Source organism: Rhinopithecus bieti, unplaced genomic scaffold, assembly GCF_001698545.2.
Source record: "Rhinopithecus bieti isolate Rb0 unplaced genomic scaffold, ASM169854v2 scaffold_8675, whole genome shotgun sequence".
In the NCBI taxonomy this organism is placed as follows: domain Eukaryota; kingdom Metazoa; phylum Chordata; class Mammalia; order Primates; family Cercopithecidae; genus Rhinopithecus; species Rhinopithecus bieti.
In genome coordinates this window covers 1,861,796-1,884,765 of record NW_016806447.1, presented here as the reverse complement: position 1 = coordinate 1,884,765, position 22,970 = coordinate 1,861,796, and the positions used below count along the sequence as shown (strand labels likewise).

General features: G+C 39.5%; 1 protein-coding gene across 1 annotated transcript in view; it reads left to right on the top strand.

Moving 5' to 3' along the window:
- ANXA3 (annexin A3) overlaps positions 1-21,992 on the top strand; it is a 68,125-nt gene extending 46,133 nt beyond the window's left edge. The window contains exons 7-13 of the mRNA XM_017876535.1: positions 1,360-1,439; positions 5,774-5,830; positions 6,185-6,278; positions 7,696-7,791; positions 12,420-12,478; positions 15,187-15,309; positions 21,598-21,992. Coding sequence (XP_017732024.1) covers positions 1,360-1,439; positions 5,774-5,830; positions 6,185-6,278; positions 7,696-7,791; positions 12,420-12,478; positions 15,187-15,309; positions 21,598-21,657 — 569 coding nt within the window. The 3' untranslated portion in view covers positions 21,658-21,992. The remainder of the gene's footprint in view (positions 1-1,359; positions 1,440-5,773; positions 5,831-6,184; positions 6,279-7,695; positions 7,792-12,419; positions 12,479-15,186; positions 15,310-21,597) is intronic.
- Positions 21,993-22,970: the final 978 nt, after the last annotated feature.

Genomic DNA, 22,970 nt, shown 5'->3' with positions numbered 1-22,970 from the left:
GTCTCGCTCTGTCGCCCAGGCTGGAGTGCAGTGGCCAGATCTCAGCTCACTGCAAGCTCCGCCTCCCGGGTTCACGCCATTCTCCTGCCTCAGCCTCCCCAGTAGCTGGGACTACAGGCGCCCGCCACCTCGCCCGGCTAGTTTTTTGTATTTTTTAGTAGAGACGGGGTTTCACCGTGTTCGCCAGGATGGTCTCCATCTCCTGACCTCGTGATCCGCCCATCTCGGCCTCCCAAAGTGCTGGGATTACAGGCTTGAGCCACCTCGCCCGGCCTAATATGGATAATTTATAGAGTTCTTGAGAATGATGCAGACAGAGTTCAAATAGCCACATGGTGTCACCTACAACCAGGTGTATAGTGGCTCCAAGAGAATCACCACCCCATGGATGGGGCAGACAGAGATTTAAGACTGATGGGCACCGCACATCACAGGCCATGCAAAAGGGGCTACATCTAGTCAGTACTGAAATATATGAACATACAATTGGCATTTGTAAAGGGAAATAGCATGTTTTGAGGTAGCTTTCTTACTTTTGGGAGATACTAAAAAATATAGTTTAGTTATATTCATTACGATTAGGGTTAGATTCAATAAAACAGAAAAATTACAGTGGCTTACAAAAGGTAGAAGTTTATTTTTATCATATGTAGAAGTCTAGACACTGGCAATTCTAGGACTAGTATGACAGCTACTAAAAGCTTTTAGGAACTCAGGCTTCTTCTTGATTACTTTTATGCCATCACTAGGAAGTGGTCCTTATCTTCACAGTCCAAGATGGCTGCCCAAGATGCAGATATCAGTTCACATGTAAGGCAGTCAAATGGAGGAAGGACTAAGATGAACATGGCCCCATCCCTTTAAGGAGATTTCCCAGCAAAGTCATATTTGTCTGCCTTCATTTCATTGTGAAGAACTAAGTTATAGAACTGCACTAGCTAAGAGGAAAGCTGAGAATATAGTTTTTAAGCTGTGTGGCATTGTATCTTGCTTAAGGTTAGGGTTCTCTTAGTATGGAAGATGGTCAGAATGGAAATTGAAAGGCAAACTAGTAGCTCATCCACCCCAGCTTTTCCACTATGCATCCCTTAGTGCCATTGTCAGATGAAATAAACCATGATTTGCTCCAGAATGACAACTCTTTCTATTCTTTTGCATTTACCACAACACAGTGCAGTAAGAGTTATAAGAAGAATGTACCATGTCACAACAGAAGAGCATGAAGAAATTAAATAAAAGGGCAAGATTTATCTTATCACATACCCATTCTTTGCTAGTGTTGGCATTTAAACTTTTCTCTGTTTTATAATCCTATTTTTCAGTTTGTCAAAGCTTAATTTCATTCTGATTTGGTTTCAGTATACAAGAAGAGCCTTGGAGATGATATTAGTTCGGAAACATCTGGTGACTTCCGGAAAGCTCTGTTGACTTTGGCAGATGTAAGGTTTTATTTTTTATTTTTTAACTCCCCAGTAATCTGCATGCTCAATAATAATTTTTTAGGGAGTTTAAAAATAACCAAACTGAGACAATTAGTTCACAATTTTCCTTATGAAATGGTTTGTTCATTTTACATTTTCATTGCCACCAAGCAATATAATGTTTAACCAAGATCATAAAAGCATGCATAATGATGTAACAACAAAGAAAACTTGTTTGAGTCAGTAAGTGGAGGTGTTTTGGTCAGGTTTCACAATTTTGACATTAGAAGACATTCTGATACATCATCTGGCATATAATATTTATTTCCATTGTAAGTGTCTCCATTTTAAAGAACAGGTTTATTTTCTTCTGGACTCCAAAGAATAAATATTTCTTTTATTAGCTTCTAAATTAAATAGGAAGCATGATACAGAAGAATTGTCTTTAGAGATGGGTATTAAACTAACAAATGAGTATCAGTCTCAGGATTAAAAAAAAAGAAAGTGATTGCTGCAACTTCAGCCTTGCCACCTTGGAAAAGCTGCCAAACTATTAATCATTATGTGACCTAATGAGGCCACACCTTGCTTTCCCTTTGTAGAAGGCTTATGACTTTTATCATAAAGATGGTAAGGTCAAAGATGAGATATATTCATAGCTATGTGTAAGAGAGAAAGTGATTTAAACCATATCTCACCAATTTTCTTTCAGCTGAGTTACATAGCACCTAAAGTGTGAGAAAATCCCAAAAATGGTCTCAGCCTCATGGTTGAAACAGCACCTGTCAAAGTGAGACATTATGCCACGAGGAAGCGATTTATCTAAATTATGGTTTCAATTACTTTAAATGTGAAAACCTTATGAAGGTTGAACCCACAACACCAAATTTATGAAGCATTGCTGCAAACATATGCTCTCAGAGGTATATATTCATAAGTGCACATCTGTTTGTGTATGGACATGAGCACACCCACCCACAGGAGGCAGTATAGAGCAGGGCTCTAGCACAGGGTTCTAGCATCAAACAGGGCTGGAATCTCATGCTGTCTACTAGTTTTGTATATTTGGACAAGTTCTTTAAGTCTTAAAGCATTCATTTTCATATCTGTAAAACTAAAATACTAATAATGCCAAGTACTCATAGGGTGTTATGAAGATTAATAGAAAGAGAGAGTATGTGAAGTACTTAGTGATCAACACAGGGTGGTGGTGGTTTGTTAGTATTTTATTAAGACCCAATGATAATCAGCATTTATATCATTGGAGCAGAGTGTACAGTGAAGGAGAACAAGAAGAAAGCAAACAGCAGCAGAGTATCAGCAGCACAGAAAAGAAACCAGGCAAAAATCAGACAGTCATGCAAGGACCTAATGTTTGAAAATATGAACAAATTCATTTTAAACAATTGTAGCTAAATGTTTCATCTGCCTATAATTTGCCAAATAATTCAGGTAATCCCATGTTTTGTTTCTGTCTCCTGTCTTTCTATAATGTGCTTAAGCATTTGTACGTGAACACACACACACCACACACACACACATGCACACAAACATCACTTAAACCATAGAACCTTTAATATTACAGTTGGTTTGGGGATCTTTAAGGACTTTTTTTTTTTCTTTTTTGAGGCAGAGTCTCACTCTGTCATCCAGACTGGAGTGCAGTGGCACGATGTCGGCTCACTGCAACCTCTGCCTCCCAGGTTCAAGCAAATCTCCTGCCTCAGCTTCCCTGGTAGGCTGGGATTACAGACGCACGCCACCACACCCGGCTAATTTTTGTATTTTGGTAGAGACAGGTTTTCACCATGTTGGCTAGGATGTCTCAAACTCCTGACCTCAATCAATCCACCCGCTTCAGCCTCCCAAAGGGCTGGGATTACAGGCATGAGCCACTACGCCAGGCCTTTGAGGTTTGTTTGTTTGTTTGTTTTAAACAAACTTTACTTTTTAGAGGAGCTTCAGATTTATGGAAAAATTGAGCAGAAAGTACAGAGAGCTCCCATATGCCCCTCTTCTACTCTCTCCTTTCCATTATTATTATTATTATTATTATTATTATTATTATTATTATTTTGAGATAGGATCTCGCTCTGTTGCCCAGGCTGGAGAACCATGGTGTGATCTCAGCTCACTATAGTCTTGACATGCTGGGCCCAGGTAGTCCTCCCACTTCAGCCTCCTGAGCAGCTGGGACCACAGGTGCACACCATCACACTCAGCTAACTTTTTTTGTTTTGTTTTTTGTTTTTTGTTGTTGTTGTTGTTGTTGTTGTTTTTTGAGAGAGAGAGAGAGAAAGTCTCATTCTTGCATTAGTATGTGTATTTGTTACAGTTGATGAATGAATATTGATACATTATTATTAACTGAAGTTTGTAGTTTACATTAGGGTTCACTCTTTCTGTCATATAGTTAGTTCTAGGGATTTTAATAAATGTATAATGTCATATGTCTACCATTACAGTATGATAGAGTAGTTTCACTGTCCTAAAAATCCTCTGTGCCCTGCCGGTTCATACCTTCCTCCCCACCAACTACTGATCTTACTGTCTCTATAGTTTTGCCCTCTCTAGAATGTCCTATAGTTGGAATCATACAGTATGTAGCCATTTCAGGCTGGCTTCTTTCACTTAGCTATATGCCTTTAAGGTTCCTCTATGTCTTTTCATGGCTTGATAGCTCATTTCTTTTTAGTACTGAGTAATATTCCATTGTATAGAATATTTATTTCACCTGCTGAAAGGCATCTTGGTTGCTTCCAAGTTTTGGCAATTGTAAATAAAACTTCTGTAAACATTCATGTGGAGGTTTTTGTGTGGACATGTTTTCAATTCCTTTGGTTAAGTACCAAGGGGTGCAATTGCTTGATCATATAGTAAGAGATATTTAGCTTTATAGAAAAACTGCGGAGCTGTCTTACAAGGTGTCTGTACCATTTTGCTTTCATATCAGCAGTGAATGAAAGTTCCTGTTGCTCCACATTCTCACCAGTATTTGGTGTTGTCAGTGTTTTGGATTTGAGCCCTTCTAATAGGTTGTGTAGTGGCATCTTATTGTTTTGATTTGTAATTCTCTAATGACATACAATGTCGAGAGTCTTTTCATGTGCCACCTCTGTGTCTTCTTTGGTGAGATGCCTATTGAGATCTTTCAACCATTTTTAAATTGGGTTGTTATTTTCATATTGAGTTTTAAGAGTTCTTTATGTCTTTTGGATACAAGTTCTTTATCGGATACATGTTACAAATATGTTCTCGGCCGGGCGCGGTGGCTCAAGCCTGTAATCCCAGCACTTTGGGAGGCCAAGACGGGCGGATCACGAGGTCAGGAGATCGAGACCATCCTGGCTAACACGGTGAAACCCCGTCTCTACTAAAAAATACAAAAAACTAGCCGGGTGAGATGGCGGGTGCCTGTACTCCCAGCTACTCAGGAGGCTGAGGCAGGAGAATGGCGTACACCCGGGAGGCGGAGCTTGCAGTGAGCTGTGATCTGGCCACTGCACTCCAGCGTGGGCAGCAGAGTGAGACTCCGTTTCAAAAAAAAAAAAAAAAAAAAAAAAAAAAAAAAATATGTTCTCCCAGTTTGTACCTTGTCTTGTCTTCCACGTAAGACCTCTGTGTTGGGTTGGGCACAGTGGCCCACACTTGTATTCCCAGAGATTTGGGAGGCTGAGGTCGGGGGACAGCTTGAGGCCAGGAGTTTGAGACCAACCTGGGCAACATAGCGAGATTCCCATCTCTAAAAAAAATTTTAAAATTAGCTGTGTGTGGTGGTGTGCACCTGTAGTCATATTAGCTACTCAGTAGGCTGAAGCGGGAAGAGAGCTGGAGCCTTGGAGTTCAAGGTTACAGTGAGCTACATTTGCAGCACTACACTGTAGCCTGGCTGACAGAGAGCAAGGTCCTGTCTCTAAATATATATATATATGTGAATATATGTATATATGAATATATATGAATGTATGTATATATGAATATATATGAATGTATGTATATATGAATATATGTATGAATATACATGAATGTATGTATATATGAATATATGTATATATGAATGTATGTATATATGAATATATGTATGAATGTATGTATAAGATTCATATATATATATATATATATATATGAATTATCAGAGGAGGGAACTGAGGCCCATAAAATTGTGTGATTTGCTAAAAATTTCATGACTAGTCAATGGCAGAAACAGAACTGGAGCCCAGAGTACCTGATTTTTCTGTGCAACCTGTCCTGCCTTGAAGAAAAACCGCTAAGATCCCTTGCTGGTTGAGTTACCGTGTGTTAGAATCTCCTGTCTTTAAAGGATGGCCCTTGTTTTCGTCATCCCTGTTTAGGGCAGAAGAGATGAAAGTCTGAAAGTGGATGAGCATCTGGCCAAAAAAGATGCCCAGGTCAGTAACAAAGCAGGAAAACATTTCCTTTACCTATTCTCCTATGTGGCTGCCTTTGCATTTATGTGAAAAAAGGAGAAAAATAGACCAACGGGGGGGCTTTTTTTTTTTTTCTGTTTGAAAGAGAAGCCTGAGGCTTGAGGATACCAACCCTAACTTTTTGCCTGCCCCAGGGGTAGTTATCATTCTCCTTAGCTCCTGCCAGCCCAATTATTGATTTCTAGTCTGCTGAAAGTGAGAGACTTTGATAATAGATGATTGCACTGACCTCGAAAATACAGCTCGCGTTCTTCTCATGTCACCTCTCAAAAAAAGAAAATAATTGTGTCTCCAATAACATTCTCTTGCGAATAGATTCTCTATAAAGCTGGTGAGAACAGATGGGGCACGGATGAAGACAAATTCACTGAGATCCTGTGTTTAAGGAGCTTTCCTCAACTAAAACTAAGTACGAACTCACATTACAATCCTTCGTGTTGTGTGTTGTTTTACAAATGTTTTTGCATTTAGTATACAAAGATCTAGAAAAACGAAGTTTAAAATTGCAGTCTGTTCCAGTTTATTTGTTCACACTTCAGGAAACAAAATGGGGAAGCTGTATTGTAACTCAAGGAAGTACTGACACTACACTTTTGTTTTTCCGTAGAGGCTGAGTAGATTACCTAGTGAGTACCAGGTAATAGATGGGGGAGGGAGGTTACCGGAAGAAGAAAAGAGGACACCTCTAGGGTGAGAGTAGAAAGGCTTGTTCCTGTGGGATGGAGAAGCCCAACTGCTTCCACTCCACCTAACAGTTCTCTCTAGTTAGCCACTTCCAGAAAAGCCAGACACTGCAAGTGAGTCTCTGTTGACACATCAATACTGATTAACCTTCAGCTATTTCTGATATGAAGGTAAATGGTAGAATGGATCGACTCTTATCGTCAGACCAGCTATTATATGGAATTGTGGGCACCCACACTCTCACTCATGGCACCTCCTAGAGCTGTTCTGGAAGCAACAGCACCTAGAAAACTAAACCTCCATTTACTGTGAACATCTTCTGACTGTGGCTTCCAGGTGCTAGTTTACAGAACAGCCACACAGCAAGCTTATGCTGAGTTGACGGAACGATGAGTAAACATAAGGATATTACTGTGACTTTGAAATTCTGAAGTTGTTCTTTCTTAACTTTTGCATTAAAATCACATTTGTTTTATAAAATAATGACAACAGTAAGTGATAGTTGCTTTATTCATGTCTTTGTTTGAAAAACAAAAACCAGATAACCCTAGGTCTCTCTCCAAAATTTCTTTTTTAAAAAATATATTGGGGAAAAATGTACTTGGCTAAAAAATATGCCTGTATACTTGGTGACATATGTACAGGGGCAAATACAGATCAAGAAATTCAGATGCCTTCTGGGAGGTGTGAAGTAGGCCATGCCGCCTTAGGAAATGATTTATTCAGTGCAAAGAAGTCTTCAGAGTTGAGATTTCTTCACCAGAGAAAACATATTTGACTAGTGATTATAGTATCATTTCCCAGGTGCTGCTATAAATAAAATGTAAAATAGCCCACCTTACTAGATAAAGTATTTATTATTTAACTATTTAGGCTATTTGAAATGCTTACTGCTTGAGAGAAGGGAAAAGAGAAAGAGAGATCATTGAAGAAAATTATCTAGGGATGTTTGGGGTTTATTGTAGATGATTTCCTTAAAAGGAACAAAAGAAAACAAAACTTTTGTACCCAAATTTTCATGGTTTAAAGAGGGAGTTTTTTAGCTTGCTACTTGATCTTATACATATCAAATAAAAAACTAGAATATATTCAAATGTGCTCAACTGGGTTGCTTTAAATAATTTTATGGTGCTTCCTTTTAGCATTTGATGAATACAGAAATATCAGCCAAAAGGACATTGTGGACAGCATAAAAGGAGAATTATCTGGGCATTTTGAAGACTTACTTTTGGCCATAGGTAAGCCTTCGAGTGCTAGTAAACTAAGTTACTTTGTACTTGTTTTAACTCAGTGACAAGGCCTGCTCCTTTTGGGCAAGAATCCTGACTGATCCATCTTTTTATGCTCCCTACAGCCCCCATCATGGTCCAGGATACACACAGTCCACTCAACAAATATTGTTAAATGAATGCATGAAGAAGTTATTTTTTTACGTCTTTTTTTTTTTTCTTTTTTGAAACAGGATCTCACTCTGTCACCCAGGCTGGAGTACAATGGTGTGATCTCAGCTCACTGCAGCCTCAACCTCCCAGGCTCAAGCAGTCCTCCCACCTCAGCCTCCCAAGTAGCTGAGACTACAGGCATGCACCACCTGGCCCAGCTATTTTTGTATTTTTTGTAGAGATGGGGTTTCATCATGTTGCCCAGGCTGGTCGTGAACTCCTAAGCTCAAGCAATCCACCCACCTCAGCCTCCCAAAGTGTTGGGATTACAGGTGTGAGCTACCACATCCAGCCATCGTTTCAAATCTTACTTTGCTTTTTAAGTTTGTATTTGTCTTATGACCGTGTTTAGCTTGTAGACTTCTTGAGAGCTGAAATATTTTATTTCTACTGTCATTTTTATTGAGCTTTGTTGAAAACTGAGACATAGGCAAGGCACTGTGGCATGCACCTGTGGTCTTATCTACTTGGGAGGCTGAGGTAGAAGGATTATTGGAGCCCAGGAGTTCAAGGCCAGCTTGGGCAACATAGCAAGACCTTGTCTCTTTATAAAAAACCACACACACTTACACACACACACATACACATACGCAACTAAGACCTAAGCCAGTTTGGTAATCTACCATATTTGGTTATTTATGAAAGATATCAGTGGCTTTCTTTTCTTTCTTTCTTTTTTTTTTTTTTTTTGAGATGGAGTCTCTGGCACCCAGGCTACAGTGCAGTGGCACAATCTCAGCTCACTGTTGACTCTGAATTGCTAAAAGATAGGCTGAGGAGGCTAAGAAAGGGAAAACTTTCTTCTTCAATTAAAAAAGTAGAATTGAGATCAGTCTTCATAATTAGTTCTCAGACTGTTCCAGTGGTAATGATACAACTGATTAATTTTTTTTCCGTTTTATATTGTTAATCTTTTTTTCTTTTTTGGTGTGTGATGAAGTCTCGCTCTGTCGCCCAAGCTGGAGTACAGTGGTGCAATCTCAGGTCACTGCAATCTCCACCTTCTGGGTTCAAGTGGTTCTTGTGCCTCTAGCCTCCCAAGTAGCTGGGATTACAGGCACATGCCACCACACCTGGCTAATGTTTGTATTTTTAGTAGAGACAGGGTTTCACCTTGTTGACCATGCTGGTCTCAAACTCCTGACCTCAAGTGATCCACCCACCTCAGCCTCCCAAAGTGCTGGGATTACAGGCTTGAGCCACCACCCCTGGCCTGTATTGTTAATCTTTATATTAATTCTGCCTGCTGTTTTTCGTTTGGTGTTCTTGCTAAGCCGTAATGTTTGAAAAACTTTATTGAGATGTACAAACTCTCATTCATTGAGCTAAGGAGCATGGTTGGAAATATATCATTGAATTATGTATTACATTTGGGCTATAATACACATTATTTTATCATGTTAAAAAAGACCTTATAATTCAACTGAAGTTCAAAATATGTCACACTTTCATTTTCTGTTTCAGTCTACCATTGGAATAAACCAGTCTTTAAAATTTTTTATTGAGATATAACTTACATACCATAAAATTCATCCATTCAAAGTGTGCAATTCAATGCTTTTTAATATAGTCACAAGGTTTTGCAACCATCAGCACAATCTAAGTTTAGGACATTTTAATCAGCCCCATAAGAAACACTGTAACTATTGACAGTCACTCTCCAATCCTCCCCACCTCCTGGCTGCTGTAATCATTAATCTACTTTCTGTCTCTATAGATTTGCCTACTCTGCATATTTCATACACAAGGAATCCAATACAATGGTCAACACAGAGTTTTTGACATGAAAAACCATCTGTGCTGTGTCATCTTAGAATTGTGTAATAGGAGCATACTAGCTGCCAAATAAAAACAAATCCAGCCTTAAGTAAGGAGAGGCTTGCCGGGCGCCGTGGCTCAAGCCTGTAATCCCAGCACTTTGGGAGGCCGAGACCCGGGCCGGATCCACGAGGTCAGGAGATCCGAGAACCATCCCTGGCTAACCCATGGTGAAACCGCGTCTCTACTAAAAAAAATACAAAAACTAGCCGGGCGAGGTGGCCCGGGTGCCTGTAGTCCCAGGCTAGCCTCGGGAGGCTGAGGAGGAGATGGCGTGAACTCCGGGAGGCGGAGCCTTGCAGTGAGCTGAGAATCCGGCCCACTGCAGCTCCAGCCCTGGGAGAGCAGAGCGAGAAACTAGCCGTCTCACCGTCCTCAAAAACAAAAAAAAAAGTAAGGAGAGGCTTTATTCAGAAAAACTATTTCAATAGAGAGAACACGTTGATTTCAGAAACATGCAAGACTGGGCTGGGTGGGGTGGCTCATGCACATAATCCCATCACTTTGAGAGGCTGAGGCAGGAGGATCACTTAAGACCAGGAGTTCAAGACCAGCCTGGGCAACATAGAGCAACATTCTGAGACTGTTCCAGTGGCAATGATAGAACTGGTTAATTTTTTTTCCATTTTATATTGTTAATCTTTATTTTAAATATTCTACAAAAAAATAAAAAATTAGCTGAGTGGGTTGGTGTACACTTGTAGTCCCAGCTACTCAAGGAGCTGAGGTGGGAGGAGTGCTTAAGCCCAGGTGGTCAAGGCTCCAGTGAGCCATGTTGGTGCCACTACACCAGAGCCTGAGTGACAAGAGGAATCCAATACAATGGTCAACACATAGTTTTTGACATGAGAAACCATCTGAGCTGTGTCATCTTAGAATCATGTAATAGGAGCATACTAGCTGCCAAATAAAAACAAATCCAGGCTTAAGTAAGGAGAAGTAAATAGTTTATTCAGAAAAACTATTTCAATAGAGAAAACATGTTGATTTCAGAAACATACAAGACTCGGCTGGGTGTCTCTAAAAGACAGGGGGAAAAATGCGCAAAAGTTTCAAAATCCAACAGAAAAGTCTTAGCAGCAACTTTTAATGTTGGGCAAGCATGAGGGTGTGATCATTGGGGATTGACAGGAAACACGTCTGGCGGTGGACAGCTGGACTCTCAAGATAAGCTGCAACAGAGGCATGTTCTGCATTTTAGGGCTTGCTCAGGACTGGGGGCAAGCCAGAGTTCAGGAACCTGTGGGAGGAGAGAGGCCTGATGAAAGTGTGGTCAAGACAATGAGGAGGGTAGGGAATGGGCAATTATGAATACTTGGTCATAGTAATTAATTCTAACGGACTCCCAAGCTTCCCTGCCTGTGGTGCTGGGTGGTAAAGCCTCCTTCCCACTAAAACATACTGCCACCTTCCAAAACTTTCAGATACAAAGAACAAATCTAGTAGGTAAGAACATAAAGCAGAAGGCAAGCTAAAGGGAAGAAAGGATCATGAAGGGATTGTACAAATCTAGTTAGCAGGGAGGTGACTGAAAAGCTTAATAGGATGAAAGTGGGCATCATTATTTTGTATCAGGCTATTATGGCTTACTTTAATGTGAGTTTACTAGTTTAAATGGCTAGTTTCTTGTCAGAGAACTTCATGTAACAGTTTTATTCTAAATGCCGTGTTTGGGTTTCTAATACATTTCTCCTTCTGTTTCCCTTAAATCACTTACAAAAGCCAAAAGTCTTTTAGCTTTCCTTAAGAGAGTCTATAAGCCACGATGTGAAAGTCAGTTATTCTTGTTCTGAGCTCCAAAATTCATTATAAAATCCATTCACTTTTGGTTGGATTCCTACCTAGAGATCAGATTTACGATTATGAAAATAATTGTGTTGCTATAAATAGGTTTTGTTCCCTACAGACTTTTCTATTCTTATTTTCATTTTATTTAAAAGATAATTTAGTCTTGCATTTTGTCAGTTTCCTTTTCTTGTTTTATTTCTGCTTTTCTTGTTATTTCAAAATAAAGAATTGGAAGATTGTATTTTTTTTTTTTTTAGGCAACTGAATTTAGATGACAGGTACTTGTTCTAACGGAGTCACTCTAACCAGCCTATAAATTCTAATCCAGTCATTTAAAAGAAAATTCTTTCCATGGGAAAAATTGCTTTTAAATGGAACTCCAGTGCCCCTTCGTGCCTAATGAGTTATTTGGAGCAACATCGCTGCAGTTGTCAGGCCCGAGTTGTTCATCAGTAGCCCGAGATGTTAGTAGCTGAGCAGTGTCGCACCCTAGGGAGTTATCAGTGAAAGCGTAGGTGTTCGATGTGTCTGGGATCCAGAGATGAGTCAGTCGCTGTGGGAGTTTCTTTGGCAGGTAATTTTATTTTCCCCATGGCTGGAGATAATTACTGTGCTAAAGTTCTGTGCAAATATGACGTTAAAAGGCTTTGTAAATCAAGGTAAGCAGCCTTTCTTTCATTCCAAGTAAAAGCCAGTTGTGGGGAGGGGGTAGAGTGGTATGACAGTCCAAAGAATCTTTTTAAAAAACATATTACTTACTATAGATTAACCCAATTTCTATTCCGTGGAGCTGAACATTACTTTGCTTTTTATGACAGTTCATTGTGTGAGGAACACGCCGGCCTTTTTAGCAGAAAGACTGCATCGAGCTTTGAAGGTTGGTCTGGAAAGTTCATGTGCATTCTTAGCGTCCCTTAATTCCCTTGGGGAAGTATGCAAATAGTAGAGCAAATATTTAAAAATTAGTTATTTTAATGTAATTTAAACATTTTAAGATAAATTATATTACAGCAAATCAAGGTATAATACAATACACTCTTTACACAGACACCTGATTTTCTCTTCAAAATAAACAGACTTGGATTTATGAAATAATTTTTTTTCTAAGTAGGTATAGCTTGATTTGTATTTAGCTAAAACAGTCTCATTTTCTCTAATATGACAAGTTTCAGTAAATGCTAATATTCCACTTGTATGAAAGATGAAAATTTATGTATAATTTTAGATTTTAAAAGTTCATCCTCTATTTTAAATAGAAAATGAGAAGACAGGCCGGGCGCAATGGCTCACGCCTGTAATCCCAGCACTTTAGGAGGCCCAGGCAGGTGGATCATAAGGTCAGGAGTTCAAGACCAGCCTAGCCAACATGGTGAAACCCCGTCTCTACTAAAAATACAAAAATTAGCTGGGCATGGTGGCAGATGCCTGTAATCCCAGCTACTCGGGAGGCTGTGGCAGAGAATTGCTTGAACCCAGGAGGCAGAGGTTGCAGTGAGCTGAGATTGTGCCACTGCACTCCAGCCTGGGTGACAGAGTGAGACTCTGTCTCAAAAAAAAAAAAAAAAAAGAAAAGAAATGAGAAGGTAAAAATATGACTTAATGTTGATAGAATGTCATATTTCTTTTCCACTTAGATTAGTTTTCTACAGTAGCTAATTTGTCTACTAATTTGTCTCATAGGTTAATAGTATTATAATCCATATAGAGATAGGTACAGAAAAGTATTGACCACATTATTTTCGCTACTTCACAGTAAGTGCAGGCAGTAAAACTTGTTTTAGAATGCCAAACCTCAAACTTGAGACCCAGTAGATCCCGTGGCCTCTCAAGCTGCCTTACTTAAAATAAACCCAGCTGAGTTGGCGGCCTTTAATGATGCTGTAACCCTGTGTTTGCTTGTCTGTCTTTACTGCCAGATGATGAGCTCCATGAGTACAGGCTCTTGTTTATCCTCAGACCCTAGGCCAGGGCCTTGTGCACAGAAGATGCTTACCTCGATCTCTTTACTGGCCATTTTCTGCAGTCCCGCATGTACTTTCAAAGTTATATCCCAAGTGAACACATCCTTTCCCTCAAGTTGCCCAGCCCCAGATCTGCTCCCCTTCCCCTGTTCAGTCATCCCAGAGAATGGCCCCAACAGGAATTTGCCCAATTCTCTGAAGTCGTAGCATTACTCTCCAGCCTTGTTGACTATGCCTCAGCCACCCCAGGCTTCTTTCTATTCCTCAGCTGTGGCAAGTCTATTCTCACATCATAGTCTTTGCATCCATTCCTTCTCTGGAATGCTCCTCCTCCAGATCTTTTTCTAGCTGACTCCTTCTCATCTTTCAGGTCTCAGCTCTCCTCCTGAGAGAGGTCTCCCCTAACTATACCAGGCCAGTTGGTTCCCTTTCAATCACTCTCCATGCCATTTCCAGCTTTGTTTTCTTCATATTTCTGATCACTATTTACTTAAGCAATAGTTAATTTGCTTTACTGTCTGTCTCCATCTACTAGAACATAAGGTCGATGCAGACAGAGATATAATCTGTTCTGTTCACCACCATATGCACAGCACATGGAATAATGCCTGGCTATAGTCGATGCTCATAAGCATTTGCTGGACATAGATGAATGGAATATCATTTAGTATGTTCGCCATCATTAGGTCAAAATCCACCTAACTGCTCAGCTAGAAATTTTACACTATCTCTCTTTTTCATTATCCTGTAGTGATACATCATTATGTTTTGTCAATCCATTTACATAAGAAACTCTCAAATCTTCCCATTTTCTCTATCCCTACTGCCTTTATTCTAGGGATGGCTATCGTCATCTCTTTCCTTAATTACTCAGTCTCCTCAAGATGAGTCTCAAAGCCTCAGTCTTACTCCCTTACCTTCATTCTACTCCTACCTTGCAATCTGTTTCTCATACTGCAGTCAAAGTGATTTTCTGAAACCACGAATTTGATCTGATCTCAACATTCTCATGTTTAAAATATTACAGTAGCTCTCTACACTTAGGATAAAGTCAGAATTTCATTTCATGGTTAACAAGGTCTGGCCTTTCCAGACACTTTTCTTGTTATCCCTATTTGTTACTTATGTATCCTTGAACGTGGCATTCTTTCTTGCCCTAAACCTTCACACCTGCTATTTCCTCTACAGGACCTTTCTATCCTCCCTGCATGAACCTACTCCTTCCCCTTGTTGACTGTTTAGTCCTTGCTTAAATGTCACTTTCTCAGACTTTTCCTAATCCCTAATCTTTCTTAGGCCCCCCTGAAGTATGCTCCCATGGTACCCAATATTTTCAACATGTCAGACTGTTGTGCAATGGCTTACTTTCTTGCCTGTATTCTTTACAAAACTGGAAACTTAACATGGATATCTCATCTCTGTTTTGCAGCATTTAGCATGATGCTGGCACAGAGTAGGTGCTCAACAAATATTTCTTGAATAATGATGAGTTTGATAATAAATGAAAAGGAATCACTGTAGTTGAATATTTTGCACACCATTATCTGATTCTTATAAATATAAATCTCTATGTTGCTTTGTGACCAATGACATTTGTATTGTGAACACCTGCATTTCTTAACAGGGTGCTGGAACTGATGAGTTTACTCTGAACCGAATAATGGTGTCCAGATCAGAAATTGACCTTTTGGACATTCGAATAGAGTTCAAGAAGCATTATGGCTATTCCCTGTATTCAGCAATTAAAGTAAGTCTACTTTTAAAAATAGCAAAACATATTTTGCCCTTCTCTACCCATCTCCTTACTCAGATATTCCTTAAAATATAAAGATATATGACTTAGATTTCTCGCTCCTTGTCAATGCATACATGTGTTGTCTGAGCTTAAAACAGTAGCAGCAGTGTCCTTCATTTTCAGCTCTAAAATCCCAGGCATATAATAGACATTCAATATTTTTTTAGGTGTACTGGCCACTAATTTTTCTTCTTCTGTGAATTACATATGCAAATTGTTTTTATACTGTACTGTTTGTATTTATTTCAGTCTTTATGACAATGTAAGAACAGAAAAATATGTATTTTAAATTTCCTCTCTGTTTTACATGAGACAGCATGGTTCTGCAGCTTAGAGTGCTTCTCATTTCAGTATATAGGAAACTTTCTCATTTTATTTAACAGCTGTATATCATTCCATTGTTTGTGTATTTGTACCCACCACAGCAAACAGGCTTCCAGTTTATTGCTATTAGAAACAATGTTGTATAATGCATACACAACTTCATCAGGTACTAATGTATCTTTATGAATTCTCAGAAGTAGGATTGCTTAGACAGATGTAAATGCATTTAAAATTTTGACAAATACTACCAATTGAATTCCATTTTGCAATTCTATGAGGAATGTATGAGTCCTTCTTTCTCCATAGCCTTGGCACAGAGGGTATTTTCAAACTTTTGGGTTTTTAAAACATTTTTTAGAGATGGGGTCTTGCTCTGTTGCCCAGGCTGAAGTGCAGTGGCTGTTCACAGGTGTGATCATAATACATTGTAGCCTAGAACTCCTAGGCTCAAGCAATCCTCCTGCCTTAGCCTCCAAGTAGCTGGGACTATAGGTAAACTTTTGGGTTTTCATAGTCTGATAGGTGAGGAACTGTATCTCAGTGTAGTTGTAATATACATTTTTCTTAGTATAAGTGAGACTGGGCCGGGCGCGGTGGCTCAAGCCTGTAATCCCAGCACTTTTGGGCATGAGCCGAGACGGCGCGCGATCACGAGGCAGGAGATCGAGAACGCATCCTGGCTAACACGGTGAAACCCCGTCTCTACTAAGAAATACGAAAACTAGCGGCGAGGTGGCCAGGCCGCTGTGAGTCCCAGCCGACTCGGAGCCTGACGGCGACCAAAAAGACGGAGAATGCGTAAAACCGGAGCAGAGCTTGCAGTGCTGAGATCCGGCCACTGCCACTCCAGCCCTGGCGACAGAGAGCACTCCGTCTCAAAAGAAAAAAAAAAAAAAAACGCGAGACTGAAGCTATGAGACTGAGTATATTTTCATGTTTTAAATAACATTTGTATTTCTCTTTCTGTGATCTGTCTTTTACATTCTTTGTCCATATTCTTTTGGGTTTTTGTTCTTTTTGGTCAGTTTCTAAGACCTTTTACACATAAGGTAGATTAGCCTTTTGTCAGGTCATATTTCCCAGTCTGTTCTTTGTCCTTTGACTTGGCTGAATGTATTTTTTTCCAAGCAGAGGGTGCACATCTTGTTTAATTAAATTTATCAATCTTTTACAGTTTTTTTATTTTTTAAAAAAATCTAGTCCCTTCTGTTTCTTTCATTCTGGATGAGCATCTTCCTAAAATGGGCTCCTTCCTTTCTGTTTTAAAGCATGAAACCCATTTTCATTGTTTTCAGATCTCAGTTGATATATTATACATAGAAACTTCAAATAAGTTACAAATTATTTGAATTAATAAGGCAGTAAGGCTGACAAATTGTACAAGAAGCTTCTGTACCTTAAGCTTATGGTTCAAAAGTCATAGTCCCAACAGGAAGATGGCAACTAGTTAGTGGTGAACTAAGGGGCTAGCCCCGCACCTGCTCAGCAGCCTTCCATTGATTTACTTTTCTACCTCCGTGCTCCAGACCACCTATGAGAGTCTCTAGGAAATGAGTGATAGAGAGTGTTAGTCCAAGCTGGTTCCCTGGAACAAAGTGTAAGCTGAGGTTGGTGAGTGGAGCAATCCACAGGCCTCGCCTCCAAGGCCACACTGACCAGGGGAAAAGATAGGGTTAGGGCTGCCTTCACAGAGGACTTGCAGACTATGCAGACCTCTCCATCTCTTTACTGCTCCATCTACCCTTGAATGTCTTGAGGAAATCAGCACTAGAGAGTGTTGGACCCAGGTGCAGTCTCCAAGGTCTAAGCTGAGAGTTGGGGCCTAGATGGCGATCCAGGATGAAGAGGGAAGCAGCAGCCAAGCAGAGAGTGTTTGCTCTGAGCACTGAGGGTCCAAAACTGGGAATGGAGTCCATGCTGATTAGATACCCTAAGCTGTGGATCATTATGCACCATGGACATCCTGGGTAGCTCCCCAGCAGCACCCTCTCTCAAGCCCCTACAAGGCTGGAGCCCTACCTTTGTGAGGGAGCTTACACCCAGCGATGGCCCCTGGGGGACACCTGGTTTAGACCACATTCCAGTGTCACTGCCAGCAGCTGGAGTCTTTGGTCCAACCTTCACTATGGCCCTGCCCACAATAGCCACCCTTGACCAGGCACAAATATTAGCCTGGGTCTTTCTGCAGCTATCTTGGGAAGGTTCCTACCTCTGACTTTACAAATGGCTTATGAATGAATGAATGAATGAATGAACATCAATCAGTTAACTAGATTCATTCACTAAAATCTCTCCCTCTCTTTTTAATCAGAGTTTTTGTTTTTGCACTAAACTTTTACAGAAAGAGATGCTGAGATGCATGAATAAGTTGAAATCAGGAACCTACTCAAAAAGGCAGTTCTCAGACTGTGCCTGGGGCTTAGCACAAATTGCATCAACTGCTCACACTCAATTGTATTTGAATCAGTCCTGACACATCACAATAGTTTCAATCATCAGAGAAAGATTCAATAACGTTAACCATATTGTAGCTACTAAGGCAGAAAAATAGACTCACACATTTTCTAAAGATTGTCAGTAACAAGGTTGAGACATAAAGAGGGCTTTCAGTTCACCCTCATCAAACCAGAAAATTAAATTGACCAGTGGCTCTCCATTCCCCAATGGTCTGGGTAATTGAGGCTTATTGTATTAGAAAACATTTAAGCTATTTGTAGTTGATAGAAAAGAAAAATCCATCACTGAAAACTTCAGTTTGCAATTTGAAATAATATAAGATTTCTTTATTTCTACCACCTAACATATATTATTAAGTAATCTCATTGTAGTTTTGCTATTGATGAACAGGATCTTTTTAGATGGTTGCTTTTGAAATTCATGGGGTAGAGTTCCATTTTTGCATATTATCTCAGCCTATAATCCTGCCTGTCTTCTTCCTTCTACCCATTGTTTAGACATTTCTCTGTCCATTGACACCTTTCTCAGGGGGTGACTGGTGGAAAGGAGAAGACAAGGAAGAACAGAGGTGAAAACCAGTGTGTACCTCTTATTACTTATTAAGAAGATATTATGGAAAATTTAGATGAAATCATGTTTTTTGGTAGTTTTCCTTGGTGGACAGATTCTGTATTTACTTAATATATAGCACAATTCCAAGTTTTTCATTGGAAAATATAGTAGCCACTCACAATCAACTCATAATCTATGTGGAGACCTGAGGTAGGTATAAAGAAACAATTAGAAGATAATAATTGAAACAACGTACAATTAGATACTAGATTGTTGAGTATAGAGCTAGTAGTATCGGAATTGAGAAGAAAAGACGTTTGGGGTTAGAGAAATGGGTCTTGAGCCTGCCTTTCAAGTCAACAAGCATGTGTTGAGTGTCTCCTATGGGCCAGGTACTCTGCTGGAGCATTTACCTTTAAGACCCCAGGTCAGTAGGGTCTTAAAGGTAAATGCTCTAGAAACAGGTATGGGAAGAGGCAAGAGGGAAAGAAGTAATAAGCCACTTGTTTGATTAGAGGGTCTACCTTGGGGAATATTGAGAAATAAAATCCAAGTAGCAAGATGAGTTCAGTTGAAAGAGAGCTTTGAGATCAGTGAATTCATTCATTCAATTAAAAATATTTATCAAATGCATATTATGTGCTAGGCTCAGGGTTATAATTATAAGCAAAGGGATGGGGTGGAGGAAGACATTTTCTGCCCTTATGGAATTACAACTATGTTTAATGTAAAGGAAAGCGACATTGTGCTAAAAGATCCTATAATAGGAGGACGTGACTTACAGGAAAGGCTTCTATAAGAAAGGCATGATTCAGATCTGGAAAATAAGTAGATATTAATAAGGCAAAAGTTATGGAGGTAAGGGAGCCAATAGAACATTCTAATAGAAGAAATGACAAATAGAAAGGCCTCATGGTGGAGGAAGCACAATGAAAAATGAGGATGTAGGGGTCAGATCATGCACGATCTTTTTGGCAATGTTTAAGGAATTTTGGCTTTAGCTTAAGAGTAAGGGGAAGCAGGCCGGGCGCGGTGGCTCAAGCCTGTAATCCCAGCACTTTGGGAGGCCGAGGCGGGCGGATCACGAGGTCAGGAGGTCGAAACCATCCTGACTAACACGGTGAAACCCCGTCTCTACTAAAATACAAAAAAATTAGCTGGGCGAGGTGGCGGGCGCATGTAGTCCCAGCTACTGGGAGGCTGAGGCAGGAGAATGGCGTGAACCCGGGAGGCGGAGCTTGCAGTGAGCTGAGATCCGGCCACTGCACTCCAGCCTGGGGCAGAGCGATACTCTGTCTCAAAAAAAAAAAAAAAAAAAAAAAAGAGTAAGGGGAAGCCATTGAAGAGTTCTGGGCATGAGCTCTTGAAGAGTTAGTATCAGGATCATGAAAAGATCCCTGTGAGATCTTCTCATTCTGGAGAATAAGAAGGGATCAAAGGATATTTAGGAGCTAAAACTTAAGGGACTTGGTATAATATCTTGGTGTGAGGAAAGGAAGGTAGCAAGGATGACACTCAAGTTCCTAACTTGGAAAACAGATAGTGGGGCCATTCCTTGCAAGAGGATCGGGTTTTAGGGTTTTTTTTACTTTTCTTTTGGGGAGTTGGGGAAGTTTATGAGTTTGGCTTTACATGTGTTGAGTTTGAGATGTCTTTGAGCCATGTAAGACATGGGGAGAGGTCAAGTAAGTCATTAGTGGTATGAAATATACTTTGAGCTACTTGGATGTGTTTCCTTGACTAACTGGTAGAAGGCCTAATTGTTTAAAATTCTGATCAGAGATGTCTAGAAGGAGCTCTTTTAATACAAAGCTGGAGCATTGTTGACTTGTCAGATCTGCTATTGCAGAGCAAGACAGGAAAACCAATAACATAAGAACTAAAATCTATATAAAAACGAAGAATATTGAGTCATATATTTTGTGAAACAGACAAATGAACAAGAAATAAAGAAAAAAGAACAATATATATAAATGCCTATTCTGTCTTACTATGAAAGTAATGCTTAACTTCTTCACTAAATGAGCCTTCTCTGAGACTTCCTTTATATTACCACTTACTGTAATATTTACCCCAGTGACAGCCATTTCAAATATGAAACTTAAGTGATAAAAAGTGCTCACTGATTGGGTTGCCTCAAATAAAATAAAAATAATGTGAGCATCCTACACAATCCAGGTTGAAAGCCAAGTTTTACCTCCTATGAAGTCTTTTGCGCTACAAACTTGGTATCTTTGCCCTTTAAACCTCAACCTCGCACAGTATCTTTTCTGAACAACAATCTATTTTTGGTTGGCCTTGGGAAAAGGAACTGACAAACATATTCTTTAAAAATGTGGTTCATTTCACTTTCCTAAGTCAGGCAGTGTAGCAGGGTGTTAAGGAGCCAGGATACAGGGATTCAAATCCTGCTTTTGTCACTTATTCTCGTTAAGATTTGGGGCAAGTTTCCTAATCTGTTTTTCTCATTTTACTTATCTGTTAAATGGGGGATATGTATAGTATCCATTGCAGAGAGCTTTTAAAAGGGTTAAAGTAGCTAATACACATTAAGCCTTTTGAATAGCAAGTGTTTGATAAATATTATTAAAACTATAATCTTTTGAAGTTTTTTTAGAAATTGATGTTATGTAAGTGATGCAATCTTATTTTATTAAACCCAAATTGAAATGTAACTGCAATATATCAAGAAGAATCTAAATGTTATTCACTGTGAAGAAGATGCTGGTCAGAACATAATTACACTCAGGTATGAATGAATGATGGAATTGCAGGTACATTTTACTAAATGGTATAGCTCATGAGTCTCACACCCAGGTGAATTCCCTAGTGCTATAGGATTTGTTTCATTTATGGTCTCCCATTATTTATACTATGTTTGTTCTTCATTTATTTTGTTCTTTGCAGTCGGATACTTCTGGAGACTATGAAATCACACTCTTAAAAATCTGTGGTGGAGATGACTGAACCAAGAAGATAATCTCCCAAGGTCCACGATGGGCTTTCCCAACAGCTCCACCTTACTTCTTTCTCATACTATTTAAGAGAACAAGCAAATGTAAACAGTAACCTGTGTTCCTAACAGAAATTCTCATTGTTCTATAACAACAACAAAAACGATTATTATTTTAGAGCATCTCATTTATAATGTAGCAGGTCATAAATGAAATTTAAAATGGTATTAAGGATCTGCAAATACTATCCAACTTATATTTCTGCTTACAAAGTAAGAATCTTTTTATAGTTCTAATCCATTGAATATAAAGCAAGATAATAAAAATTGTTGCTTTTGTTAAAAGTAATTTGTTTGTTTGCTTTCAGAGCTTGCCAACATTGTTTGATGCCTGGTGCCAACAACTAATATTTTAAAACATGTTTCTATATAGAAGCTGTTACTGCTTCAGTTTATCACCTTGTTAATCACACTTTTCTTTAAGAAACGAATAAGATGAAGATGTATGTGACCTGGCCTACCCTTTCTAGTTGTGATCAAGCTATAGGAGTGGCAATGCATGAGAAGTTATTTCAGCTTTCAGAAACATCTGCTGAAGGATTAATCTAACCACTTCCTGTCTGAATGGCAAGCATGAATTATGGTTGCTTCATGCTAAATACTACTTTCCCAGAATGGGCATTTAGAATCAAGCCTCTAAGGTTTCCTTTTCTCTTGAGTTGGCAAAACTATGCATTTAAAGAATCCCTCATGCTATCTTTGAGTGGGACCTCATATGAAATACCTTGACTGATATGAAATAGAAGAGGTGAAAAAAATTCCATTTAGAGTTATTTTCCTGGACCAGAATAGAAACGATCATACTGGCCATGTGCAGTGGCTCATGCCTGTAATCTCAGCACTTTGGGAGGCTGAGGCAGGTGGATTGCTTGAGCCCAGAAGTTCGAGACCAGCCTGGGCAACCTAGTGAGACCCTGTCTCTGACAAAAATACAAAAATTAGCCTGGCATGGTGGCACACGCCTGTAGTCCAAGCTACTTGGGAGGCTGAGGTGGGAGGATTGCTTGAGTCTGGGAGCCCATTTGGCAAGTTAGTTCTGTAATCAATATTATAAATGTCAGTCATAACTAAGATGATGACAGAAGATAATGAAAAAAAAACTACTTCAATATTTGGGAGATAAAATTGAGTAAACATGGTATTCAAAGTAACCAAGTGTCAGTCAAGTATGCCTTCATGATTTTGGTGTAAGTGATTTAGTGAGTAAGTATATCACGAAGCAATAAATCAGTGTTAATACTCATTGAGTGCTTACTATGTATTAGGT